The sequence below is a fragment of the Bombina bombina genome, chromosome 3, assembly GCF_027579735.1.
Source record: "Bombina bombina isolate aBomBom1 chromosome 3, aBomBom1.pri, whole genome shotgun sequence".
In the NCBI taxonomy this organism is placed as follows: domain Eukaryota; kingdom Metazoa; phylum Chordata; class Amphibia; order Anura; family Bombinatoridae; genus Bombina; species Bombina bombina.
Genome location: NC_069501.1, coordinates 613748516 through 613770458, shown reverse-complemented (window position 1 = coordinate 613770458; position 21943 = coordinate 613748516). Strand labels below are relative to the sequence as shown.

General features: G+C 41.9%; 1 protein-coding gene across 4 annotated transcripts in view; it reads right to left on the bottom strand.

Moving 5' to 3' along the window:
• Nucleotides 1-21943, bottom strand: part of NFYC (nuclear transcription factor Y subunit gamma) — a 299824-nt gene that overhangs the window by 113130 nt on the left and 164751 nt on the right. For 3 of the 4 annotated variants that reach the window (XM_053707222.1, XM_053707224.1, XM_053707223.1), the window contains exon 4: nt 7710-7781. In XM_053707222.1, coding sequence (XP_053563197.1) covers nt 7710-7781 — 72 coding nt within the window. The remainder of the gene's footprint in view (nt 1-7709; nt 7782-21943) is intronic. The other variant, XM_053707225.1, reaches the window with a different exon arrangement.

Genomic DNA, 21943 nt, shown 5'->3' with positions numbered 1-21943 from the left:
GATCAGTCCACGGGTCATCATTACTTCTGGGATACCAATACCAAAGCAAAAGTACACGGATGACGGGAGGGATAGGCAGGCTCTTTATACAGAAGGAACCACTGCCTGAAGAACCTTTCTCCCAAAAATAGCCTCCGATGAAGCAAAAGTGTCAAATTTGTAAAATTTGGAAAAAGTATGAAGCGAAGACCAAGTTGCAGCCTTGCAAATCTGTTCAACAGAGGCCTCATTCTTGAAGGCCCAAGTGGAAGCCACAGCTCTAGTAGAATGAGCTGTAATTCTTTCAGGAGGCTGCTGTCCAGCAGTCTCATAAGCTAAACGAATTATGCTACGAAGCCAAAAAGAAAGAGAGGTAGCGGAAGCTTTTTGACCTCTCCTCTGCCCAGAGTAAATGACAAACAGAGAAGACGTTTGTCGAAATTCCTTAGTTGCCTGTAAGTAAAATTTTAGAGCACGGACTACATCCAGGTTGTGCAGTAGACGTTCCTTCTTTGAAGAAGGATTTGGGCATAAAGAAGGAACAACAATCTCTTGATTGATATTCCTGTTAGTAACTACCTTAGGTAAGAACCCAGGTTTAGTACGCAGGACTACCTTATCCGAATGAAAAATCAAATAAGGAGAATCACAATGTAAGGCTGATAATTCAGAGACTCTTCGAGCCGAGGAAATAGCCATTAAAAATAGAACTTTCCAAGATAACAACTTTATATCAATGGAATGAAGGGGTTCAAACGGAACGCCCTGTAAAACATTAAGAACAAGGTTTAAACTCCATGGTGGAGCAACAGTTTTAAACACAGGCTTAATCCTGGCCAAAGCCTGACAAAAAGCCTGGACGTCAGGAACTTCTGACAGACGTTTGTGTAACAGAATGGACAGAGCTGAGATCTGTCCCTTTAAAGAACTAGCAGATAAACCCTTTTCTAAACCTTCTTGTAGAAAAGACAATATCCTAGGAATCCTAACCTTACTCCAAGAGTAACCTTTGGATTCACACCAATATAGGTATTTACGCCATATCTTATGGTAAATCTTTCTGGTAACAGGTTTCCTAGCCTGTATTAAGGTATCAATAACTGACTCAGAAAACCCACGTCTTGATAAAATCAAGCGTTCAATTTCCAAGCAGTCAGCTTCAGAGAAGTTAGATTTTGATGTTTGAAGGGACCCTGTATCAGGTGGTCCTGTTTCAGAGGTAGAGACCAAGGTGGACAGGATGACATGTCCACCAGGTCTGCATACCAAGTCCTGCGTGGCCACGCAGGTGCTATTAGAATCACTGATGCTCTCTCTTGTTTGATTCTGGCAATCAATCGAGGAAGCAACGGGAAGGGTGGAAACACGTAAGCCATCCTGAAGTCCCAAGGTGCTGTCAGAGCATCTATCAGGACTGCTCCTGGATCCCTGGATCTGGACCCGTAACGAGGAAGCTTGGCGTTCTGTCGAGACGCCATGAGATCTATCTCTGGTTTGCCCCAACGTCGAAGTATTTGGGCAAAGACCTCCGGATGAAGTTCCCACTCCCCCGGATGAAAAGTCTGACGACTTAAGAAATCCGCCTCCCAGTTCTCCACTCCCGGGATGTGGATTGCTGACAGGTGGCAAGAGTGAGACTCTGCCCAGCGAATTATCTTTGATACTTCCATCATAGCTAGGGAGCTTCTTGTCCCTCCCTGATGGTTGATGTAAGCTACAGTCGTGATGTTGTCCGACTGAAACCTGATGAACCCCCGAGTTGTCAACTGGGGCCAAGCCAGGAGGGCATTGAGAACTGCTCTCAATTCCAGAATGTTTATTGGCAGGAGACTCTCCTCCTGACTCCATTGTCCCTGAGCCTTCAGAGAATTCCAGACGGCACCCCAACCTAGAAGGCTGGCGTCTGTTGTTACAATTGTCCAGTCTGGTCTGCTGAATGGCATCCCCCTGGACAGATGTGGCCGAGAAAGCCACCATAGAAGAGAATTTCTGGTCTCTTGATCCAGATTCAGAGAAGGGGATAAGTCTGAGTAATCCCCATTCCACTGACTTAGCATGCACAGTTGCAGTGGTCTGAGGTGTAAGCGTGCAAAGGGTACTATGTCCATTGCCGCTACCATTAAGCCGATTACCTCCATGCATTGAGCCACTGACGGGTGTTGAATGGAATGAAGGGTGCGGCAAGCACTTTGAAGTCTTGTTAGCCTGTCCTCTGTCAGGTAAATCTTCATTTCTACAGAATCTATAAGAGTCCCCAGGAAGGGAACTCTTGTGAGTGGAACGAGTGAACTTTTCTTTTCGTTCACCTTCCATCCATGTGACCTTAGAAATGCCAGCACTAACTCTGTATGAGACTTGGCAGTTTGAAAGCTTGAAGCTTGTATCAGAATGTCGTCTAGGTATGGAGCTACCGAGATTCCCCGCGGTCTTAGTACCGCCAGAAGAGCACCCAGAACCTTTGTGAAGATTCTTGGAGCTGTAGCCAATCCGAATGGAAGAGCCACAAACTGGTAATGCCTGTCTAGGAAGGCAAACCTTAGGTACCGATAATGATCTTTGTGAATCGGTATGTGAAGGTAAGCATCTTTTAAATCTACAGTGGTCATGTACTGACCCTCTTGGATCATAGGTAAAATTGTCCGAATAGTCTCCATCTTGAACGATGGAACTCTTAGGAATTTGTTTAGGATCTTTAAGTCCAGGATTGGTCTGAAAGTTCCCTCTTTTTTGGGAACCACAAACAGATTTGAGTAAAACCCCTGTCCCTGTTCCGATCGTGGAACTGGATGGATTACTTCCATTAACAAGAGCTCTTGTACGCAGCGTAGAAACGCCTCTTTCTTTGTCTGGATTGTTGACAATCTTGACAGATGAAATCTCTCTCTTGGAGGAGAGTATTTGAAGTCCAGAAGGTATCCCTGAGATATTATCTCTAGCGCCCAGGGATCCTGAACATCTCTTGCCCAAGCCTGGGCGAAGAGAGAAAGTCTGCCCCCCACTAGATCCGATCCCGGATCGGGGGCCCTCAATTCATGCTGTTTTAGGGGCAGCAGCAGGTTTCCTAGTCTGCTTGCCCTTGTTCCAGGACTGGTTAGGTTTCCAGCCTTGTCTGTAGCGAGCAACAGCTCCTTCCTGTTTTGGTGCAGAGGAAGTTGATGCTGCTCCTGCTTTGAAATTACGAAAGGAACGAAAATTAGACTGTCTAGTCTTGGCTTTGTCCTGAGGCAGGGCATGGCCTTTACCTCCTGTAATGTCAGCGATAATCTCTTTCAACCCGGGCCCGAATAAGGTCTGCCCTTTGAAAGGTATATTAAGCAATTTAGACTTAGAAGTAACATCAGCTGACCAGGATTTTAGCCACAGCGCCCTGCGTGCCTGAATGGCGAATCCTGAATTCTTCGCCGTAAGTTTAGTAAGATGTACTACGGCCTCCGAAATGAATGAATTAGCTAGTTTAAGGACTCTAAGCCTGTCCGTAATGTCGTCCAGAGTAGCTGAACCAATGTTCTCTTCCAGAGACTCAATCCAGAATGCCGCTGCAGCCGTGATCGGCGCAATGCATGCAAGGGGTTGCAATATAAAACCTTGTTGAACAAACATTTTCTTAAGGTAACCCTCTAACTTTTTATCCATTGGATCTGAAAAAGCACAGCTATCCTCCACCGGGATAGTGGTACGCTTAGCTAAGGTAGAAACTGCTCCCTCCACCTTAGGGACCGTTTGCCATAAGTCCCTTGTGGTGGCGTCTATTGGAAACATTTTTCTAAATATCGGAGGGGGTGAGAACGGCACACCGGGTCTATCCCACTCCTTAGTAACAATTTCAGTAAGTCTCTTAGGTATAGGAAAAACCTCAGTACTCGTCGGTACCGCAAAATATTTATCCAACCTACACATTTTCTCTGGTATTGCAACTGTGTTACAATCATTCAGAGCCGCTAACACCTCCCCTAGTAATACACGGAGGTTTTCCAGCTTAAATTTAAAATTTGAAATATCTGAATCCAGTCTGTTTGGATCAGAACCGTCATCCACAGAATGAAGTTCTCCGTCCTCATGTTCTGCCACCTGTGACGCAGTGTCTGACATGGCCCTAATATTATCAGCGCACTCTGTTCTCACCCCAGAGTGATCACGCTTACCTCTTAGTTCTGGTAATTTAGCCAAAACCTCAGTCATAACAGTAGCCATATCCTGTAATGTGATTTGTAATGGCCGCCCAGATGTACTCGGCGCTACAATATCACGCACCTCCCTCTGAGCGGGAGATGTAGGTACTGACACGTGAGGCAAGTTAGTCGGCATAACTCTCCCCTCGTTGTTTGGTGAAATTTGTTCAATTTGTACAGATTGATTTTTATTTAAAGTAGCATCAATACAGTTAGTACATAAATTTCTATTGGGCTCCACTTTGGCATTGCAACAAATGACACAGGTATCATCCTCTGAATCAGACATGTTTAACACACTAGCAAATAAACTTGCAACTTGGAAATACAATTCAATTAGAATAATATTAAAACGTACTGTGCCTTTAAGAAGCACAGAAGATCTATGACAGTTGAAAATTAATAAATTGAAACAGTTATAACCTCAATCCTTGTAAACAACACAACTTTAGCAAAGGTTTAATCCCATTAGCAAAGATAACAAATTCTGAAAGCAGGAATAAACGTTTTTTATCTCAGTCAAACTATAATTCTCACAGCTCTGCTGAGAGAAATTACCTCCCTCAAAATAAGTTTTGAAGACCCCTGAGCTCTGTAGAGATGAACCGGATCATGCAGGGAATACAATGAGTTGCTGACTGAAATATTTGATGCGTAGTAAAAGCGCCAAAAAACGGCCCCTCCCCCTCACACACAGCAGTGAGGGAGAACAGAAACTGTCAGAAAACAGATTAAGCAACTGCCAAGTGGAAAAATAGTGCCCAAACATTTATTCACTCAGTACCTCAGCAAATGAAAACGATTTTACATTCCAGCAAAAACGTTAAACATAATCTCTAGTTATTAAACAGCTTTATGTATTTCTTACAGTGTAATTCTAGTGAAGTACCATTCCCCAGAATACTGAAGTGTAAAGTATACATACATGACATTATATCGGTATGGCAGGATTTTCTCATCAATTCCATTGTCAGAAAATAAAAACTGCTACATACCTCTATGCAGATTCATCTGCCCGCTGTCCCCTGATCTGAAGTTTACCTCTCCTCAGATGGCCGAGAAACAGCAATATGATCTTAACTACTCCGGCTAAAATCATAACAAAAACTCTGGTAGATTCTTCTTCAAACTCTGCCAGAGAGATAATAACACACTCCGGTGCTATTTTAAAATAACAAACTTTTGATTGAAGATATAAAACTAAGTATAATCACCATAGTCCTCTCACACATCCTATCTAGTCGTTGGGTGCAAGAGAATGACTGGGAGTGACGTAGAGGGGAGGAGCTATATGCAGCTCTGCTGGGTGAATCCTCTTGCACTTCCTGTTGGGGAGGAGTAATATCCCAGAAGTAATGATGACCCGTGGACTGATCACACTTAACAGAAGAAATAATAATAATAGAAGTAAATTAGAAAGTTGTTTAAAATCGCATGCTCTATCCGAATAATTAAAGACACATTTTGGGTTTCATATCTCATTAAAGCTTTAGGAAGTCAGGAAAGTGGGGCTTTTTGTTAGATATGTTAAAATTTTTATTTTAATGTATGTGAGCATATACAAAATGTGTCAGGAGTTCATAGAAGTTGCTAAAAAGGGGATGTGTTGTAGCTTGAGGCACAGACCAAGAAGGATACAGAAAGCCAGAGACTGGAGATTCCATAATAAGATGATTGAACATTCTAGGGCAGTTAGATATTAACAGGACATTCATTCAAATTAGAATGTCTTGTATCAAGATTAATTTAAACTCAAGGTAATCAGTATCTGAATTAGCTTTTGGAGTTGCATGAATAATATTTTTACCCAATATATTTCTTAAGTTTATTACATATATTAAAGTTTGCTTGTTGTCTATACACAAAAGATTATATAAAAGGGACAGTCAAGTCCAAAAAAACTTTCACGATTCAAATAATGCATGTAATTTTAAACAACTTTCCAATATACTTTTATCACCAATTTTGCTTTGTTCTCTTGGTATTCTTAGTTGAAAGCTAAACCTAGGAGGTTCATATGCTAATTGCTTAGACCTTGAAGGTAATAACATGTATAATTATAACTGTGTTGGTTATGCAAAACTGGGGAATTGGTAATTAAGGGATTATCTATCTATTAAAACAACAAACATTCTGGTGTTGACTGTCCCTTTAAGGATTTAAATACTGCATGATTTTAGTTGCAATGCATTCAATTTTATTATAGTGGTTTGCTGCATTAAGGTGTAAGGAACATTATATCCCAAGATCATAGCTGGTCTTAGAATGTTAAGATTTAACTTAAATTACCACTTTTCAAAAAATAAAACTATAGTGTATTGACTGTTTCAGGGAACTTTACTGAATGCCCAATGGTACCTATTTCCCTTGATAATGCTTCTAATGGGGCAGCAACTGCCACTGCTGATTGGGTTACTGGTTATATCGCTCTAGACCAGTAATGCTCTGCAGCTAAGCGAATACATTGCAGGGGTTAACGCCAAAATTACATTCTCTAACAAACATGTCATTTTTGCAATATAAGGGTATAGGTACATAATCCCCAAATCCATAATTTATTATTTTCTACTTTTTTAAAACACCAAAGTACTAAGAGTAACAAGCTGATTTTTTTCGACCACACACACTAACCATACAAGAGTACCCCAGAAAAAAAAAGTTGTTACTAGCAGTCCTTCACAAAATTATGAAGGCCTAAAAAATATAGAAAGCAGATACAATATTCAAGAGGCTTTTCATAGAAGTGTGTCTTTATACTGAAAAACAATGCAAATTTTCCTAAAAATCACATTTGACTTGTATGCTGATTGTTTGCAATGCAGTTACCAATTCTGATATATACTGTGCATTTATAAGAAGAAAAAAATAAAATACTTGAACATAGCTTTAAAATTCATTTGATACTTGGCAACCTAAACTAAGCTGTTTTTAAAAACTCCAATAGAATACTTGTTTCTGTTTTCTTAAGGTCCTAGCTGACTTGAAGCTTTCAACCAAATTTTGTATAACTGGCAAATATATTAACTATTGACATACAGATCTGGTACATATACTGTAAATCTCACTAGGGAACCAAACCGTTATTCAAAAAAATTAAAATTTTTTTAAAAATTACAATAAAACATTTTATTGAAGGTTTAAAAAGGGACACTGAACCCAAATGTTGTATTTTGTGATTCAGATAGAGCATGCAATTTTAAGCAACTTTGTAATTTACTCCTATTATTTTTCTTCGTTCTCTTGCTATCTCTTTATTTGAAAAAGAAGGCATCTAAACTTTTTTTGTTTTAGTACTCTGGACAGCACTTTTTATTGGTGGATGAATATATACAACAATCAGCAAGAACAACCCAGGTTGTTCACCAAAAATGGGCCGGCATCTAAACTTACATTCTTGCATTTCAAATAAAGATACCAAGAGAATGAAGAAAATGTGATAAAAGGAGTCAATTAGAGCATGCAATTTTAAGCAACTTTCTATCTGAATCACAAAAGAAAAAATATGGGTTCAGTGTCCCTTTTAACTGCATGTCTCACTGAACTCTAAATAAGCACTTTTACCTTAACATCTTCATCCAGTTTCATTATTTTTTTGATGCGCGCCAGAGGAAGCTCTTGAACTCTAAAATCTTTCTGGAGAAAACAAATAAATCGCATCAACATCATTTTTTTTTTTTTTAAATAACACATATTAAAAAGTAAAAACATATAACAAATATAAATTATGTATATAGAAAGATTTGAAACAGCTAAACATGCCGGAATTTTTTTTACCTTCTTTTATTAGAAGGAACAATAAATTAAAAAATTTAACCACTTCACTACCAGAGAATTTCAGAGAATTTTTAGCATTTTTCCATCACTCCATTTAAACAGAAATAGAGCCATGTTTTTTTTTTTATTATTTACCTATCAAAACTAAACTACTCACCTATTTGACACCTCCCACCAAGCTGATACCTTTTTTTGAGTGCGAGTGTGTGGTGATCAATCCTCAACCCTCCCCCGTCCCACTAGTGGAGCCATCTTTGGTACTAGCAGCTGTCAACTAAAAAGACTGTTCATAAAAACAAAATAATAAAATAAAAACTGCTCTTACAATAAATAGCATTTCAATTTTCACAAAGTTATGTGTTTAAAAATAAAACGTTTCTGCTTAACCCCTGTTTTAGAGGGGTCAGGGGGTGGGATGTGTCATATGGGAGGCAGATCTCTACACTATAAGTAAAAATGAACCCTACAAGCTACCTAATTAGCCCACTGCTGGGCATAATACAAGTGTGGTGCGCTGCAGAATTTAGCGGCCTTCTAATTACCAAAGAGCAATGCCAAAGCCATATATGTCTGCTATTTCTGAACAAAAGGGATCCCAGAGAAGCATTTATAACCATTTGTGCCATAACTGCACGTAAATAACTTTAGTGAGAAACCTAAAATTGTGAAAAAGTAAAAATGATTTTTTTTATTTGATCGCATTTGGAGGTGAAATGGTGGCATGAAATATACCAAAATGGGCCTGGATCAATACTTTGGGTTGTCTACTAAAAAAAATATATAGTTTTGATAGGTAAATATAAAAAAACATAATTTATGCTTACCTGATAAATTCCTTTCTTCTGTAGTGTGATCAGTCCACGGGTCATCATTACTTCTGGGATATTACTCCTCCCCAACAGGAAGTGCAAGAGGATTCACCCAGCAGAGCTGCATATAGCTCCTCCCCTCTACGTCACTCCCAGTCATTCGACCAAGGACCAACGAGAAAGGAGAAGCCAAGGGTGTAGTGGTGACTGGAGTATAACTTAAAAAATATTTACCTGCCTTAAAAACAGGGCGGGCCGTGGACTGATCACACTACAGAAGAAAGGAATTTATCAGGTAAGCATAAATTATGTTTTCTTCTGTTAAGTGTGATCAGTTCACGGGTCATCATTACTTCTGGGATACCAATACCAAAGCAAAAGTACACGGATGACGGGAGGGATAGGCAGGCTCTTTATACAGAAGGAACCACTGCCTGAAGAACCTTTCTCCCAAAAATAGCCTCAGAGGAAGCAAAAGTGTCAAATTTGTAAAATTTGGAAAAAGTATGAAGCGAAGACCAAGTTGCAGCCTTGCAAATCTGCTCAACAGAGGCCTCATTCTTGAAGGCCCAAGTGGAAGCCACAGCTCTAGTAGAATGAGCTGTAATTCTTTCAGGAGGCTGCTGTCCAGCAGTCTCATAAGCTAAACGAATTATGCTACGAAGCCAAAAAGAAAGAGAGGTAGCAGAAGCCTTTTGACCTCTCCTCTGACCAGAGTAAACGACAAACAGAGAAGACGTTTGTCGAAATTCCTTAGTTGCCTGTAAGTAAAATTTTAGAGCACGGACTACGTCCAGGTTGTGCAGTAGACGTTCCTTCTTCGAAGAAGGATTTGGGCACAAAGAAGGAACAACAATCTCTTGATTGATATTCCTGTTAGTGACTACCTTAGGTAAGAACCCAGGTTTAGTACGCAGAACTACCTTATCCGAATGAAAAATCAAATAAGGAGAATCACAATGTAAGGCTGATAATTCAGAGACTCTTCGAGCCGAGGAAATAGCCATTAAAAATAGAACTTTCCAAGATAACAACTTTATATCAATGGAATGAAGGGGTTCAAACGGAACGCCCTGTAAAACATTAAGAACAAGGTTTAAACTCCATGGTGGCGCAACAGTTTTAAACACAGGCTTAATCCTGGCCAAAGCCTGACAAAAAGCCTGGACGTCTGGAACTTCTGACAGACGTTTGTGTAACAGAATGGACAGAGCTGAGATCTGTCCCTTTAATGAACTAGCAGATAAACCCTTTTCTAAACCTTCTTGTAGAAAAGACAATATCCTAGGAATCCTAACCTTACTCCAAGAGTAACCTTTGGATTCACACCAATATAGGTATTTACGCCATATCTTATGGTAAATCCTTCTGGTAACAGGCTTCCTAGCCTGTATTAAGGTATCAATAACTGACTCAGAAAACCCACGTCTTGATAAAATCAAGCGTTCAATTTCCAAGCAGTCAGCTTCAGAGAAGTTAGATTTTGATGTTTGAAAGGACCCTGTATCAGAAGGTCCTGTTTCAGAGGTAGAGACCAAGGTGGACAGGATGACATGTCCACCAGGTCTGCATACCAAGTCCTGCGTGGCCATGCAGGTGCTATTAGAATCACTGATGCTCTCTCCTGTTTGATTCTGGCAATCAATCGAGGAAGCATCGGGAAGGGTGGAAACACGTAAGCCATCCTGAAGTCCCAAGGTGCTGTCAGGGCATCTATCAGGACTGCTCCTGGATCCCTGGATCTGGACCCGTAACGAGGAAGCTTGGCGTTCTGTCGAGACGCCATGAGATCTATCTCTGGTTTGCCCCAACGTCGAAGTATTTGGGCAAAGACCTCCGGATGAAGTTCCCACTCCCCCGGATGAAAAGTCTGACGACTTAAGAAATCCGCCTCCCAGTTCTCCACTCCCGGGATGTGGATTGCTGACAGGTGGCAAGAGTGAGACTCTGCCCAGCGAATTATCTTTGATACTTCCATCATTGCTAGGGAGCTTCTTGTCCCTCCCTGATGGTTGATGTAAGCTACAGTCGTGATGTTGTCCGTCTGAAACCTGATGAACCCCCGAGTTGTCAACTGGGGCCAAGCCAGGAGGGCATTGAGAACTGCTCTCAATTCCAAAATGTTTATTGGCAGGAGACTCTCCTCCTGACTCCATTGTCCCTGAGCCTTCAGAGAATTCCAGACGGCACCCCAACCTAGAAGGCTGGCGTCTGTTGTTACAATTGTCCAGTCTGGTCTGCTGAATGGCATCCCCCTGGACAGATGTGGCCGAGAAAGCCACCATAGAAGAGAATTTCTGGTCTCTTGATCCAGATTCAGAGAAGGGGACAAGTCTGAGTAATCCCCATTCCACTGACTTAGCATGCACAGTTGCAGTGGTCTGAGGTGTAAGCGTGCAAAGGGTACTATGTCCATTGCCGCTACCATTAAGCCGATTACCTCCATGCATTGAGCCACTGACGGGTGTTGAATGGAATGAAGGGTGCGGCAAGCACTTTGAAGTCTTGTTAACCTGTCCTCTGTCAGGTAAATCTTCATTTCTACAGAATCTATAAGAGTCCCCAGGAAGGGAACTCTTGTGAGTGGAACGAGTGAACTTTTCTTTTCGTTCACCTTCCATCCATGTGACCTTAGAAAAGCCAGTACTAACTCTGTATGAAACTTGGCAGTTTGAAAGCTTGAAGCTTGTATCAGAATGTCGTCTAGGTACGGAGCTACCGAGATTCCCCGCGGTCTTAGTACCGCCAGAAGAGCACCCAGAACCTTTGTGAAGATTCTTGGAGCTGTAGCCAATCCGAATGGAAGAGCTACAAACTGGTAATGCCTGTCTAGGAAGGCAAACCTTAGGTACCGGTAATGATCTTTGTGAATCGGTATGTGAAGGTAAGCATCCTTTAAATCCACTGTGGTCATGTACTGACCCTTTTGGATCATAGGTAAAATTGTCCGAATAGTCTCCATTTTGAACGATGGAACTCTTAGGAATTTGTTTAGGATCTTTAAATCCAGGATTGGTCTGAAAGTTCCCTCCTTTTTGGGAACTACAAACAGATTTGAATAAAACCCTTGTCCCTGTTCCGACCGTGGAACTGGATGGATTACTCCCATTAACAAGAGCTCTTGAACGCAGCGTAGAAACGCCTCTTTCTTTGTTTGGTTTGTTGACAACCTTGATAGATGAAATCTCTCTTTTGGAGGAGAGTATTTGAAGTCCAGAAGGTATCCCTGAGATATTATCTCTAGCGCCCAGGGATCCTGGACATCTCTTGCCCAAGCCTGGGCGAAGAGAGAAAGTCTGCCCCCCACTAGATCCGATCCCGGATCGGGGGCCCTCAATTCATGCTGTCTTAGGGGCAGCCGCAGGTTTCCTGGCCTGCTTGCCCTTGTTCCAAGACTGGTTAGGTCTCTAGCCTTGTCTGAAGCGAGCAACAGATCCCTCTTGTTTTGGAGCAGAGGAAGTTGATGCTGCTCCTGCTTTGAAATTCCGAAAGGAACGAAAATTAGACTGCCTAGCCTTAGGTTTGGCTCTGTCTTGAGGTAGGGCGTGGCCCTTACCTCCTGTAATGTCAGCGATAATTTCTTTCAAACCGGGCCCAAATAAGGTCTGCCCTTTGAAAGGTATATTAAGTAATTTGGACTTAGAAGTAACATCAGCTGACCAGGATTTTAGCCACAGTGCTCTGCGCGCCTGAATGGCGAAACCTGGAATTCTTAGCCGTAAGTTTAGTTAAATGTACTACGGCTTCCGAAATGAATGAATTAGCTAGCTTAAGGATTCTAAGCCTGTCCGTAATGTCGTCCAGAGTAGCTGAACTAATGTTCTCTTCCAGAGACTCAATCCAGAATGCCGCTGCAGCCGTGACCGGCGCAATGCATGCAAGGGGTTGCAATATATAACCTTGTTGAACAAACATTTTCTTAAGGTAACCCTCTAACTTTTTATCCATTGGATCTGAAAAGGCACAGCTATCCTCCACCGGGATAGTGGTACGCTTAGCTAAAGTAGAAACTGCTCCCTCCACCTTAGGGACCGTTTGCCATAAGTCCCGTGTGATGGTGTCTATTGGAAACATCTTTCTAAATATCGGAGGGGGTGAGAACGGCACACCGGGTCTATCCCACTCCTTAGTAATGATTTCAGTTAGTCTCTTAGGTATAGGAAAAACGTCAGTACTCGTTGGTACAGCAAAATATTTATCCAACCTACACATTTTCTCTGGTATTGCAACTGTGTTACAATCATTCAGAGCCGCTAACACCTCCCCTAGTAATATACGGAGGTTTTCCAGCTTAAATTTAAAATTTGAAATATCTGAATCCAATCTGTTTGGATCAGAACCGTCAGCCGCAGAATGAAGCTCTCCGTCCTCATGTTCTGCAAGTTGTGACGCAGTATCTGACATGGCCCTAGCATTATCAGCGCACTCTGTTCTCACCCCAGAGTGATCACGCTTGCCTCTTAGCTCTGGTAATTTAGCCAAAAACTCAGTCATAACAGTAGCCATATCTTGTAATGTTATTTGTAATGGCCGCCCAGATGTACTGGGCGCCACAATATTGCGCACCTCCCGAGCGGGAGATGCAGGTACTGTCACGTGAGGCGAGTTAGTCGGCATAACTCTCCCCTCGTTGTTTGGTGAAATTTGTTCAATTTGTACAGATTGACTTTTATTTAAAGTAGCATCAATACAGTTAGTACATAAATTTCTATTGGGCTCCACTTTGGCATTAGCACAAATAGTACAGGTCTCTTCCTCTGAATCAGACATGTTTAACACACTAGCAACTAAACTTGCAACTTGGAAATATTATTCAAGTAAAATATAATGAAAAACGTACTGTGCCTAAGAAGCACAGAAAGATTTATGACAGTTGAAATTAATAAACAGAAAAGGTTACAGCATCAATCTTTGTAAAACAAACCACAATTTTAGCAAAGGCTTGTTCCCATTAGCAAAGAATAACTAACCCTGATGGCAGAAAAAAAAGTTAAAGAATAAACGTTTTTTATCACAGTCAACTACAATCTCACAGCTCTGTTGTGAAGATTACTTCCCTCAAAACAAGTTTTGAAGACCCCTGAGTTCTGTAGAGATGAACCGGAACATGCAGGAAAAACAATGAGCTTCTGACTGAAATTTTTGATGCGTAGCAAAAGCGCCAAAAAAAGGCCCCTCCCCCTCACACACAACAGTGAGAGAGATCAGTAAACTGTCAGAATTAGATCAAGCAACTGCCAAGTGGAAAAATAGTGCCCAAACATTTTATTCACCCAGTACCTCAGAAAATGAAAACGATTTTACATTCTAGCAAAAACGTTTAACATAAATTAAGAGTTATTAAAAAGCCTGTTGCTTACAAATAGGCTAAAGTCTTATAACCACAGTGTAATTCCAGTGAAGTACCATTCCCCAGAATACTCAAATGTAAAATATACATACATGATATTATATCGGTATGGCAGGATTTTCTCATCAATTCCATTGTCAGAAAATAAAAGCTGCTACATACCTTTTTGCAGATTAATCTGCCCGCTGTCCCCTGATCTGAAGTTTACCTCTCCTCAGATGGCCGAGAAACAGCAATATGATCTTAACTACTCCGGCTAAAATCATAGTAAAAACTCTGGTAGATTCTTCTTCAAATTCTACCAGAGAAGGAATAACACGCTCCGGTGCTATTAAAAAATAACAAACTTTTGATTGAAGGAATAAAACTAAATAAAATCACCATAGTCCTCTCACACATCCTATCTAGTCGTTGGGTGCAAGAGAATGACTGGGAGTGACGTAGAGGGGAGGAGCTATATGCAGCTCTGCTGGGTGAATCCTCTTGCACTTCCTGTTGGGGAGGAGTAATATCTCAGAAGTAATGATGACCCGTGGACTGATCACACTTAAAGGGACAGTCTAGTCAAAATTATACTTTCATGATTCAGATAGGGCATGCAATTTTAAACAACTTTCCAATTTACTTTTATCATCAAATTTGCTTTGTTACCTTGGAGGTATTTTTGAAAAGCTAAATCTAGCTAGGCTCAAACTGATTTCTAAACAGTTGAAAACCGCCTCCTAGCTCAGAGCATTTTGAAAGTTTTTCACAGTTAGACTGTGCTAGTTCACATGTGTCATATAGATAACATTGTGCTCACTCCCGTGAAGTTATTTAGGAGTCTTCACTGATTGACTACACTGCATGTCTGTCAAAGGCACTTAGATAAGGAGGCTGTCTGTAAAGGCTTAGATACAAGGTAATCACAGAGGTAAAAAGCATATTAATATAACTGTGTTGGTTATGCAAAAACGGGGAATGGGTAATAAAGGGATTATCTATCTTTTTAAATAAGAACATTTTTGGTGTAGACTGTCCCTTTAACAGAAGAAAGGCTCTATTTCTGTTTAAATGTAGAGATGGCAACAATTCTAAAAATGCTCTGGTCTTTTGGGGAAGTTTATTTGTTATCTGAAATGCCCGGACCTTAAGGGGTTAATGAGGAATGGCCCAAGTACACAATTTAGGATTTGACAATTATACAAAGTTGGGTAGTTCATGGATATTTGTTGTTAGTGTTGGAGTCCTTGTACACATGGTATCACGTGTATCATAACCCATTTTAAAAATTTATAATTTGTGCTAAGAAAGATCCGTGTGTATAACCCAAACACTCTACTCTGTGTACTCCCTAGAACACAAATTGCAAACCCAACCTGAGAAATTTGTGTCTAGTGACAGAGGCGTAACTAGAATTCACAGGGCCCAGGTGCAAGAATCTAAGAAGGGCTAATAAGACCCGTGTATTGGCAAATTGTGGACTTATGTTGCAGCAATAATTTGGGCTTTAAACCAGCCTTTAACCTTTATTAAAAAATGTTTATTAAAAAATGCAGGAACTTCGAGTAATCCGATGAATTTGGGTAAAGCTCAGTTGTTGAGTAAATTATTACTAAAGAGCTGCTGGTGGTTGAATTTGTGTTTTATTGTGGTGTGCCCACAGTGTACATAAATGATCTCATTGGTTCATACGGTAAGTAAAAAAACTACTATTGCAGCTATCCTCTATTGCTATTGGTTGGTCTGTGATGCCGTTGCTCATGTGTTCCAACACTTTATGTTGGCTTATACAAATACAGTGTTTAATATTGGGTATCTGATCTCTCCTATGGAGAGGAATGTTCGACCCGTATATAGGTATATCGCACCAAGATCACCTGGAATAACACTGTGTGTGATTCAATATGCTCAATGCTACTGCCCAGTCAATTACGGAATGATAACAAGGACATAGTCCACTACAGAGATATGCACTAGTTTCATCCTATTAAATAGCGTCCTGATTACTGCTTAAAATCTTTAGGATATATTTTCTCCTGTGGAGAGAAATTGCTGCTGATCAGTTGACCTGTTACTCTATGTAGAGTTTGACCGCACTAGGATCAATTTGAGTAACACTGTGGGTGATACAATATGTTAAATGCTGTTATTCAGCCCAGTTCACGTATTAACCAAGACATCTCCCACTAGAGTGCTGAGCTCCGTGCCGCTAACATAGCTTCATTAATGGCAGAGGTATACACTAATGTTGTCTCAACACACTCGGAGATAGAACGTCCTGGACACTACTTAATATCTTTGTCGCTCAATACTACTGCCCAGTTCACTATGAAATAATAACAGGGACGTAGTCCACTACAGAGTATTGTACTGGGTATCGCTGATATGTCTTAGTGACTGACAAAGACAATTCTGTGTCATTCGACCAAAGGAAAAAGGAGAAAAAAGTAACACAAGGAGCCTGAAGTTTATTAAAAAAAAACAGAATTTATGTTTACCTGATAAATTTCTTTCTCCAACGGTGTGTCCGGTCCACGGCGTCATCCTTACTTGTGGGATATTCTCTTCCCCAACAGGAAATGGCAAAGAGCCCAGCAAAGCTGGTCACATGATCCCTCCTAGGCTCCGCCTACCCCAGTCATTCGACCGACGTTAAGGAGGAATATTTGCATAGGAGAAACCATATGGTACCGTGGTGACTGTAGTTAAAGAAAATAAATTATCAGACCTGATTAAAAAACCAGGGCGGGCCGTGGACCGGACACACCGTTGGAGAAAGAAATTTATCAGTTAAACATAAATTCTGTTTTCTCCAACATTGGTGTGTCCGGTCCACGGCGTCATCCTTACTTGTGGGAACCAATACCAAAGCTTTAGGACACGGATGAAGGGAGGGAGCAAATCAGGTCACCTAAATGGAAGGCACCACGGCTTGCAAAACCTTTCTCCCAAAAATAGCCTCAGAAGAAGCAAAAGTATCAAACTTGTAAAATTTGGTAAAAGTGTGCAGTGAAGACCAAGTCGCTGCCCTACATATCTGATCAACAGAAGCCTCGTTCTTGAAGGCCCATGTGGAAGCCACAGCCCTAGTGGAATGAGCTGTGATTCTTTCGGGAGGCTGCCGTCCGGCAGTCTCGTAAGCCAATCTGATGATGCTTTTAATCCAAAAAGAGAGAGAGGTAGAAGTTGCTTTTTGACCTCTCCTTTTACCTGAATAAACAACAAACAAGGAAGATGTTTGTCTAAAATCCTTTGTAGCATCTAAATAGAATTTTAGAGCGCGAACAACATCCAAATTGTGCAACAAACGTTCCTTCTTTGAAACTGGTTTTGGACACAGAGAAGGTACAATAATCTCCTGGTTAATGTTTTTGTTAGAAACAACTTTTGGAAGAAAACCAGGTTTAGTACGTAAAACCACCTTATCTGCATGGAACACCAGATAAGGAGGAGAACACTGCAGAGCAGATAATTCTGAGACTCTTCTAGCAGAAGAAATTGCAACTAAAAACAAAACTTTCCAAGATAATAACTTAATATCAACGGAATGTAAGGGTTCAAACGGAACCCCCTGAAGAACTGAAAGAACTAAATTGAGACTCCAAGGAGGAGTCAAAGGTTTGTAAACAGGCTTGATTCTAACCAGAGCCTGAACAAAGGCTTGAACATCTGGCACAGCTGCCAGCTTTTTGTGAAGTAACACCGACAAGGCAGAAATCTGTCCCTTCAGGGAACTTGCAGATAATCCTTTTTCCAATCCTTCTTGAAGGAAGGATAGAATCCTAGGAATCTTAACCTTGTCCCAAGGGAATCCTTTAGATTCACACCAACAGATATATTTTTTCCAAATTTTGTGGTAAATCTTTCTAGTTACAGGCTTTCTGGCCTGAACAAGAGTATCGATAACAGAATCTGAGAATCCTCGCTTCGATAAAATCAAGCGTTCAATCTCCAAGCAGTCAGCTGGAGTGAAACCAGATTCGGATGTTCGAACGGACCCTGAACAAGAAGGTCTCGTCTCAAAGGTAGCTTCCAAGGTGGAGCCGATGACATATTCACCAGATCTGCATACCAAGTCCTGCGTGGCCACGCAGGAGCTATCAAGATCACCGACGCCCTCTCCTGATTGATCCTGGCTACCAGCCTGGGGATGAGAGGAAATGGCGGGAACACATAAGCTAGTTTGAAGGTCCAAGGTGCTACTAGTGCATCCACTAGAGCCGCCTTGGGATCCCTGGATCTGGCCCCGTAGCAAGGAACTTTGAAGTTCTGACGAGAGGCCATCAGATCCATGTCTGGAATGCCCCACAGGTGAGTGACTTGGGCAAAGACTTCCGGATGGAGTTCCCACTCCCCCGGATGCAATGTCTGACGACTCAGAAAATCCGCTTCCCAATTTTCCACTCCTGGGATGTGGATAGCAGACAGGTGGCAGGAGTGAGACTCCGCCCATAGAATGATTTTGGTCACTTCTTCCATCGCTAGGGAACTCCTTGTTCCCCCCTGATGGTTGATGTACGCAACAGTTGTCATGTTGTCTGATTGAAACCGTATGAACTTGGTCCTCGCTAGCTGAGGCCAGGCCTTGAGAGTATTGAATATCGCTCTCAGTTCCAGAATATTTATCGGTAGAAGAGATTCTTCCCGAGACCAAAGACCCTGAGCTTTCAGGGGTCCCCAGACCGCGCCCCAGCCCATCAGACTGGCGTCGGTCGTGACAATGACCCACTCTGGTCTGCGGAATGTCATCCCTTGTGACAGGTTGTCCAGGGACAGCCACCAACGGAGTGAGTCTCTGGTCCTCTGATTTACTTGTATCTTCGGAGACAAGTCTGTATAGTCCCCATTCCACTGACTGAGCATGCACAGTTGTAATGGTCTTAGATGAATGCGCGCAAAAGGAACTATGTCCATTGCCGCTACCATCAACCCGATCACTTCCATGCACTGAGCTATGGAAGGAAGAGGAACGGAATGAAGTATCCGACAAGAGTCTAGAAGTTTTGTTTTTCTGACCTCTGTCAGAAAAATCCTCATTTCTAAGGAGTCTATAATTGTTCCCAAGAAGGGAACCCTTGTTGACGGGGATAGAGAACTCTTTTCCACGTTCACTTTCCATCCGTGAGATCTGAGAAAGGCCAGGACGATGTCCGTGTGAGCCTTTGCTTGAGGAAGGGACGACGCTTGAATCAGAATGTCGTCCAAGTAAGGTACTACCGCAACGCCCCTTGGTCGTAGCACAGCTAGAAGGGACCCTAGTACCTTTGTGAAAATCCTTGGAGCAGTGGCTAATCCGAAAGGAAGCGCCACGAACTGGTAATGTTTGTCCAGGAATGCGAACCTTAGGAACCGATGATGTTCCTTGTGGATAGGAATATGTAGATACGCATCCTTTAAATCCACCGTGGTCATGAATTGACCTTCCTGGATGGAAGGAAGAATAGTTCGAATGGTTTCCATCTTGAACGATGGAACCTTGAGAAACTTGTTTAAGATCTTGAGATCTAAGATTGGTCTGAACGTTCCCTCTTTTTTTGGGAACTATGAACAGATTGGAGTAGAACCCCATCCCTTGTTCTCTTAATGGAACTGGATGAATCACACCCATTTTTAACAGGTCTTCTACACAATGTAAGAACGCCTGTCTTTTTATGTGGTCTGAAGACAACTGAGACCTGTGGAACCTCCCCCTTGGGGGAAGTCCCTTGAATTCCAGAAGATAACCTTGGGAGACTATTTCTAGCGCCCAAGGATCCAGAACATCTCTTGCCCAAGCCTGAGCAAAGAGAGAGAGTCTGCCCCCCACCAGATCCGGTCCCGGATCGGGGGCCAACATTTCATGCTGTCTTGGTAGCAGTGGCAGGTTTCTTGGCCTGCTTACCCTTGTTCCAGCCTTGCATTGGTCTCCAAGCTGGCTTGGCTTGAGAAGTATTACCCTCTTGCTTAGAGGACGTAGCACTTTGGGCTGGTCCGTTTTTACGAAAGGGACGAAAATTAGGTCTATTTTTTGCCTTGAAAGGCCGATCCTGAGGAAGGGCGTGGCCCTTACCCCCAGTGATATCAGAGATAATCTCTTTCAAGTCAGGGCCAAACAGCGTTTTCCCCTTGAAAGGAATGTTAAGTAGCTTGTTCTTGGAAGACGCATCAGCCGACCAAGATTTCAACCAAAGCGCTCTGCGCGCCACAATAGCAAACCCAGAATTCTTAGCCGCTAACCTAGCCAATTGCAAAGTGGCGTCTAGGGTGAAAGAATTAGCCAATTTGAGAGCATTGATTCTGTCCATAATCTCCTCATAAGGAGGAGAATCACTATCGAGCGTCTTTATCAGCTCATCGAACCAGAAACATGCGGCTGTAGCGACAGGGACAATGCATGAAATTGGTTGTAGAAGGTAACCCTGCTGAACAAACATCTTTTTAAGCAAACCTTCTAATTTTTTATCCATAGGATCTTTGAAAGCACAACTATCCTCTATGGGTATAGTGGTGCGTTTGTTTAAAGTAGAAACCGCTCCCTCGACCTTGAGGACTGTCTGCCATAAGTCCTTTCTGGGGTCGACCATAGGAAACAATTTTTTAAATATGGGGGGAGGGACGAAAGGAATACCGGGCCTTTCCCATTCTTTATTAACAATGTCCGCCACCCGCTTGGGTATAGGAAAAGCTTCTGGGAGCCCCGGCACCTCTAGGAACTTGTCCATTTTACATAGTTTCTCTGGGATGACCAACTTTTCACAATCATCCAGAGTGGATAATACCTCCTTAAGCAGAATGCGGAGATGTTCCAACTTAAATTTAAATGCAATCACATCAGGTTCAGCCTGTTGAGAAATGTTCCCTGAATCAGTAATTTCTCCTTCAGACAAAACCTCCCTGGCCCCATCAGACTGGGTTAGGGGCCCTTCAGAGATATTAATATCAGCGTCGTCATGCTCTTCAGTATCTAAAACAGAGCAGCCACGCTTACGCTGACAAGGGTTCATTTTGGCTAAAATGTTTTTGACAGAATTATCCATTACAGCCGTTAATTGTTGCATAGTAAGGAGTATTGGCGCGCTAGATGTACTAGGGGCCTCCTGAGTGGGCAAGACTCGTGTAGACGAAGGAGGGAATGATGCAGTACCATGCTTACTCCCCTCACTTGAGGAATCATCTTGGGCATCATTGTCATTATCACATAAATCACATTTATTTAAATGAATAGGAATTCTGGCTTCCCCACATTCAGAACACAGTCTATCTGGTAGTTCAGACATGTTAAACAGGCATAAACTTGATAACAAAGTACAAAAACGTTTTAAAATAAAACCGTTACTGTCACTTTAAATTTTAAACTGAACACACTTTATTACTGCAATTGCGAAAAAACATGAAGGAATTGTTCAAAATTCACCAAATTTTCACCACAGTGTCTTAAAGCCTTAAAAGTATTGCACACCAAATTTGGAAGCTTTAACCCTTAAAATAACGGAACCGGAGCCGTTTTAAACTTTAACCCCTTTACAGTCCCTGGTATCTGCTTTGCTGAGACCCAACCAAGCCCAAAGGGGAATACGATACCAAATGACGCCTTCAGAAAGTCTTTTCTAAGTATCAGAGCTCCTCTCACATGCGACTGCATGCCATGCCTCTCAAAAACAAGTGCGCCACACCGGCGCGAAAATGAGGCTCTGCTTAAGCTTTGGGAAAGCCCCTAAGGAATAAGGTGTCTAATACAGTGCCTGCCGATATTATTATATCAAAAATACCCAGATAAAATGATTCCTCAAGGCTAAATATGTGTTAATAATGAATCGATTTAGCCCAGAAACAGTCTACAGTCTTAATAAGCCCTTGTGAAGCCCTTATTTATGATCGTAATAAACATGGCTTACCGGATC